Source organism: Octopus bimaculoides, chromosome 5 (genome assembly GCF_001194135.2).
Source record: "Octopus bimaculoides isolate UCB-OBI-ISO-001 chromosome 5, ASM119413v2, whole genome shotgun sequence".
In the NCBI taxonomy this organism is placed as follows: domain Eukaryota; kingdom Metazoa; phylum Mollusca; class Cephalopoda; order Octopoda; family Octopodidae; genus Octopus; species Octopus bimaculoides.
Window position 1 is genome coordinate 15643041 of NC_068985.1, and position 6927 is coordinate 15649967.

The 6927-nt window shown below is 35.2% G+C and overlaps 1 protein-coding gene across 1 annotated transcript in view; it reads right to left on the minus strand.

Annotated features, from left to right (window-relative positions):
- LOC106869673 (sodium/calcium exchanger 1) overlaps nt 1–748 on the minus strand; it is a 32031-nt gene extending 31283 nt beyond the window's left edge. The window contains exon 1 of the mRNA XM_014915491.2: nt 620–748. Within this exon, the coding sequence (XP_014770977.2) occupies nt 620–748 (129 nt within the window). The remainder of the gene's footprint in view (nt 1–619) is intronic.
- Between the last annotated feature and the right edge of the window lie 6179 nt (nt 749–6927).

Here is a 6927-nt window from a genome sequence, read left to right on the forward strand (position 1 = left end):
ACTCACACACAACTCTCTCTCTCTCCCTCTCTCTCTCTCCCTCTCTCTCTCTTCTTTGCAATCTCTCCTTTTCTCTCCACCCCGCTCTCTCTTCCTCACTCTTTCTTCGCCCCTCTCTCACACACAAGTAGATGCACGTAGTCAAATATTTGCTTTCAAGCGTAGATGTACAACCACATTTACGAATTTTATACAAATGCAGAAACCTAAAAAAACTTGCTCAAATTTATTCATTTAATTGAACAGACACCAAACAAGTTATGTAACTGTGTGGATATACTCAGCTATGAGAACACATTCAATTCAAACTGTTGTTCATGGACGTTTCCGCTTTGGAAAACTGTTTAAAGGGAACGAGCAAAGGGAACAAACAATAGATGCATATGTAGGTTAATATACATGCTCCTTCCTCTCTCTCCCTATCACCCCTCTCTTTCTCTCTCTCTCTGTATCTATCTCATTTGTCCACTCTCTTTTTTTCTTTCTCTCAATGAACACTCTCATGCGCAACTGCTTACCTATGTTTATAGAACTAGATGTACGGAAATATGTTGGAAATGTATTGAAAATTACATAGTTGGGGATAAAAGCTTTAATCTAGATTATTTTCTTCATTTACTTTTTTTCGACACAGCTGAATGAACCTGTAATTTACATAAATAACATGGGGTTTGTTTTTCTTTTTGAATTCTTTCACAACACACTCCTGTATATTTTTGTAATTCTTTTTACCTTCGCTGGAATTCATTTTCGCGTTGTTTTTGTTTTATATAGAGTTCATTCATTATTTGAATAAAATCCAGTGTAATCTGTATTATCGAGAGAACAGTTTGGTGAGAGCAATGACATTACAGAGATAACACTTAGTTTCTTTTTCGACATCCGTCTCTATCTGGATGTGCATAAGCCTTTATCTAACACTTTGCCTATCCTATGTATCATAAAACAAAGGACATGTATTTTCCTGGCCTCCATGCAACATACATGATGCACATTCTTAATTTTTGCAATCACCGGCATAACTTGGGACTTATTAGACGAAATCATTATACTTCTGAGTATGTATGAAACAATTTCTAACTAGAAGTCTGAAAAAGAAAAGCATGGACGTTTAAAACAAATTTATGAAAATGCTTTGGATAGGCAAAGAGTTAGATTACTATTACAAAGTAAAATCAAGTTTTCTTGATTAAGGTAAAACGATTTCCATGCATGTCAAAGCTTAGAACCGGTGTTAGATTTACACATCTATAACAGCATATATAGTATTTTGACGCCCAGGAAACATGGTAGTTATAATGAAAGGAAGAGTGTTTGTGTTAGAAATAATCAATGGTAATTGAAATTAGGAACAAGACTGAACAATTCAATTATCATATGCAAATCATTCGAATAAGAATTAAAGGAATCTTTGTTTTATATATAGTAGCTGCTCACTAAGAAACACAGTTTGGAAAAGCAGTAGATTTAATTAGAAAATGAATCTTGAAAACAGTAATTATTAATATTGGTTTTGATAATAAAAATTTCTATAAATTTATATTCATGAGATGAAGGAAAATACCCGGATATTGAAAAAATATGAGCAAACGGAAAAAACAACAACAAACAGTAGTTATTTATAAATAAAATGTTAAGCTATGAAAAAATACAGAAATATAGATGGAATTGTTGGGCTATGCGTGATTAATAATAAAGTTGGGGAAGAATATTCTGAGAAGAAATGACAATCGGAAGTTATTTCTAATCGATAAAAATCAGAGACTCTGCATAAAACACAAGCACTTGAATAGCCAATATCATTCATGACAATTCTGATTTTAAATTATTGGCCCATTCTGAAGACTGTCTATAAATTCTTGACAATAATAATGTTTAAGAGAATCTGTAAATATCTAGAAATGAATAAACCTCTGTCAAAAGAACAACAAAGAAGCAGAAAAAGATTCAAGTAAATAAAATAGTACTATAGTCCAGTATGAGTAAGATGAAGAACTGTGACTCTTCCTGGATATACAGTGTGTCCATAAAATATCTTTACAACTTACCCATATTGTAAAGGGTCTTTATGGACGACCTGTATCATAAAGCTTTGTGTATCTTATTCTATTATCTAAAATCATTAGATATTTTCAAGCTATTATCCCTATATCATTATTTGTAAGGCAAAAGTGAAACTGAGTCAAAACAAGAGTGACTTAACGACAGGGCGACACATATTGGATGGAATTGAGTATTTTAATGAGATCTCTTAACACAGCTATTATACCAAGTTGTATCTCATTAAATTCTCTTGCAAGCCATTTGGTGAAGGGGTGAGGCTGAGTGGTTAGGGTGTTTCACTCACAATCGGAAGTTTGTGGTTTCGAACCCGGACAGAGCGGTGCGTTGTGTTCCTGAGCAAAACACTCCATTTCATGTTGTTCTAGTCCACTTAGCTGTAAATGAGTAACCTTTCGGCGGACTGGCGTCCAGTTTAGGAGATATGCTGTAATTTCGCTCGTGACAATATTTTACTACTTTTACTACAAACCATTTGACATGATAATGTCTAAACTGCGAAACTTAATAGCTGTGATATTGAAAATATATAATACTAGTACGGTGTTCCATAGATTTAAATGACAACGACGAAAAACAGATGAAACATGCCAAGAGGAAGAAAATAATCCAGAAAGAATGTTTTTCGATTAACAATGAACTAAGTTAAGATATATTAGATAGAAGGGGATCAATATATTATCAGTTGTAGCTGTATCTTACCGTTTCAATGTAATATATTGCAATATTTGACAGCGGAAAATTAGTTTCGAAAAAAAAAGTACCCAACGAAATTCCGACTATATCTCATTATAGATGACATGTATTATCCAGGAGCAAATAGTCTATATATGCCTGGAAACTTGTTTCAAAATGAAAAAAATGCAGGATAGATCATTGTGTGGTTAATATGCTATAGACACACACGTGACTGTGGTTAAGTAGCTAGTTTTGCAGTTACGCAATTTCAGGTTCAAGGTATGAGCAAGGTAACACCAGTCGTCAAGAAGTGGTGAGGGACAAACAACCCAAATACCGACAGACAATTTCTGTCTACCAAATTCCCTCACAAGGCTTTGGTCATCCTGGGGCTATAGTAGAGGACACTTGCTCAAAGTATTACGCAGTAGGACTGAATCTAAACTACTTTGCTGGAAAACAAGCTTCTTAATCACACAGCTACTCCTGTTAACGACGGTTCTGATATAATGCTCTTTACATAAATATGTCCAATCTATATCTGTTGACAATACATTGTGTAGCGACAAACGAATTACATAACTACAAGATAAAGCAGCGGCAGAAGCACAAAACGGAATTAAATACTCGACTCTATCAAAATCTATTCTAAAATGGATGCTGATAGATTTGCCAAGCACACAATTCAAAAAGCGGTCGGTAAAAATAGAGTTCGAGGAAACAGATGGTGGTCTTTTCAGGCCTCTGTCTGTTATTAATGACCGTGAACGAATATTCCAGTTGATCACCCCTACTGGAACGGCGTTGACTGTGGCTAAACAGTCCGATGCACGAATGGCTGCCTCTGTCACAGAAGTTGCACATTTGCGCTGTCGCGGTGCTGTTTGAATGTAGTGTTCCTTCCTGTGGCTATCTCTCCAGTATAGGGTGTTCTATAGGAACCAAACCCGAACAACATGATATGGAGGAAAGGCCTATGTAGTGTGTCACGCCTCTCCACGACTCGGCTGTTACAATTTAGCACTGGAGTTATCTCAGGAGTTGCCAGAACCAGGTTGTAGACCATTTCGAACTACCTTGGGGGCATTGATTCCTGATTTGTCCTCAGGGTTTACTTCGGAAGCCTTTACCATGACTGAATGTAGCCACAAAGCAGCACAGGTTTGGAATCAGGATTTTCCTGCCCTTGGATGGGTTGCTCCCCACCATGCCGGCTAACGAGCTCTATCTGCTCGATTGACTTGTTAATTAACCCACAGCTAGGACCCTGACAGGAGCTACAACTCCGGTTCAGGGCAGACCTGGAAAAAATAGTGGTCAAGAGGTGATCCCACACTCCTCAAAACTCCGGAACTCTTGGATCAGGACCCCACTATTGGATGTAGTTTAAAGATGAAAGTCTGTGATGGCAAAATTATACTGTGAAATTCGTGTGCTAAAAGGAAGAATAGATATATGTCAATTTAAAGGTGTTTCATTGAGTGAGAATCGCACTTTTACGATTTTCCCGACGGCTTACGAACTTCATCATATAATTGTTGTATTTGCTTCTATCGAATATTTGCATCGGTGCATTAAAGTGGGAAACCACTCGTTTGTAAGTATCTTGGTAATGAAGTGACAGGCGTCGGCTCAGATCCGCTCATCCCATACACAGTCACAAATATTTATTTCTTTATTGCCCACAGGAGGCTAAATATAGAGGGGACAAACAAGGACAGACAAAGCGATTAAGTCGATTACAACGACCCCAGTGCCTAACTGGTACTTATCTAATCGAAAGGCTAAAAGGCAGAGTCGACCTTGGCGGAATTTGAACTCAGAACGTAACGGCAGCCGAAATACCAATAAGCATTCCAGCCGGCGTGCTAACGATTCTGCCAGTTCGCCACCTTAGTCACATATATTGGCAATATAACAATTATATCCTTGCATTAACAGGATAAACTTATCCATATATTACAGAAAAATTTGTCAGTGACCATTATCCTGCATTTGAGAATAAGTTATTTCTGTATCTTTCAATACATCTCAACGCTTCTAAAACAGACTTTGTTTATTTACCTTCATCGTAAGTTGAATTTAATAATTATATCGTTTATGAAAAGTGATACAGAGTTAATCCTTTGATATTAATGAAACCCTTGGTAACGTCAAAAGGAGCGAACAGCCTCGCCTAACCACACGCAAACCCCATACAAGTCTAGTATTAAATCAATATGTACATTTGACACAATATTACCCTTTACATTTTTATTGGTTTCAGTCATTGGACTACGGCCATGCTGGGGCATCGCATTGAAGGGTTTTAGTCGAGCATATGGACTCAGTACTTATTTTTAAAGTCTGTTACTTATTCTATCGATCCCTTTTGACAAATTGCAAAGTTACGGGAGGCAAACAAACCAATAACGGTTGTTTAGTGGTGTGGGGGATAAATTGAGATACAAAGACACACGCAGACATATACGACGGGCTTCTTCATAGTTCTAGTAGTAGTAGTAGTAGTAGTAGTAGTAGTAGTAATAGTAGAAGAAGAAGAAAAAGAAGAAGAAGAAGAAGAAGAAGAAGAAGAAGAAGACGAAGAAGAAGAAGAAGAAGAAGAAGAAGAAGACGAAGAAGAAGAAGAAGAAGAAGAAGAAGGATAATAATAATAATAATAATAATAATAATAATGATAATAATAATAATAATAATAATAATAATAATAATAATAATAATAATAATCCTTTCTACTAAAGGCACAAGGTCCTTTTGGGAATAGAGGAACAATCGATTAAATCGATCCCAGTACTCAACTTAATTTATCGATCCCGAAAGGATGGAAGGCAAAGTCGACCTCGGCGGAAGAAGAGGAAGAAGATTATGATGAAGAAGATGAAGAAGCAGAAGAAGAAAGAGATGTAGCTGGTGGTGGTGTTGTTCTTGCAGATGGTGATAATGATAATGATGATGCAGTAGAAGAGTAATAAAGTAAATCTTAGGAGGAAGGAGAGGCGGAGAAGAAAAAAGAGAGAAAGAAAGAAAGGAAAGGACAAAGAAACAACATGAGAATCCTATGCTATTTTCAGCCTCACCCCATCTTTTGCAACGTTAATTAGATTTTTGTTGTTGTTGTTGCTGTTGTTGTTTTCTGCCCTTTTGAAGAAAATTTGAGAAATAGAACATAAAATTTGCCTTGAGTGTTTTTTTTTTATCATTGCATATTAAGATTAAAAAAAAACAACAAATAACAAAAACCCCAGCATCTGCATCCATTTATTGGGAAGCTATTGAATTTTCTTTGAAAACACATACTGCATATTAAACCTATTCACTATTTTTTTTGTATTTTCAGAGTTGTATGAATAGTATTAAATGAAATATTCTTTGAATAAATAACATTGTTTAATAATATATATAATAAAATTTACATATTTCTCTGTTGGCTCTTACATATTAAATATTCATTTATAAAAATGAGTAATAGTAGTGTTTAGCTCCAATTTCTCTCTCTCTCTCTCTCTCTCTCTCTCTCTCTCTCTCTCTCTCTCTCTCTCTCTCTGTCGCTCTGTCTTAATTTTTGAATTAATAATAATGATGATGATGATAATAATAATAATAATAATAATAATAATAATAATAATAATAATAATAATAATAATAAATAACAATAATAATAATAATAATGATAATAATGAATTAATGAATTACTATTAAAAAGAATAGTCTCAAGTAATTTATTATTAGAAATTAAAAACATTTGGTTATATAACTTAATTTAACATTAATACGTTTGTAATAAAAATTTCTATTTGAATGTCGCATTTATAATCTTTCAATAGCTTTATTGTAAGTTTGTGTGTGAGAGAGAGAGAGAGGGGTGAGAGAGAGAGAGAGGGGTGAGAGAGAGAGAGAGAGAGAGAGAGGGAGAGAGTTAGAAAGATCTTAGTATCCTTCTTTTATCTTTTACTTGTTTCAGTTATCATACTGTACCCTTGAAGGGTACAAATCGGTTTGTAACTTTTGTACCCTGAAGGGTTTAGTCGGACAAATCGGTTTCTGTACATACTTTTTTAAGGCTAGCACTTATTCTTTCGGTATCTTTTGCTTCTACTGTTAAGTTACGAGGACATCAGCAAACCGATCTTGGTTGTCAAGCGATGATGGTGAGCACACAAAAACACGAAGACACACGCATATATATAT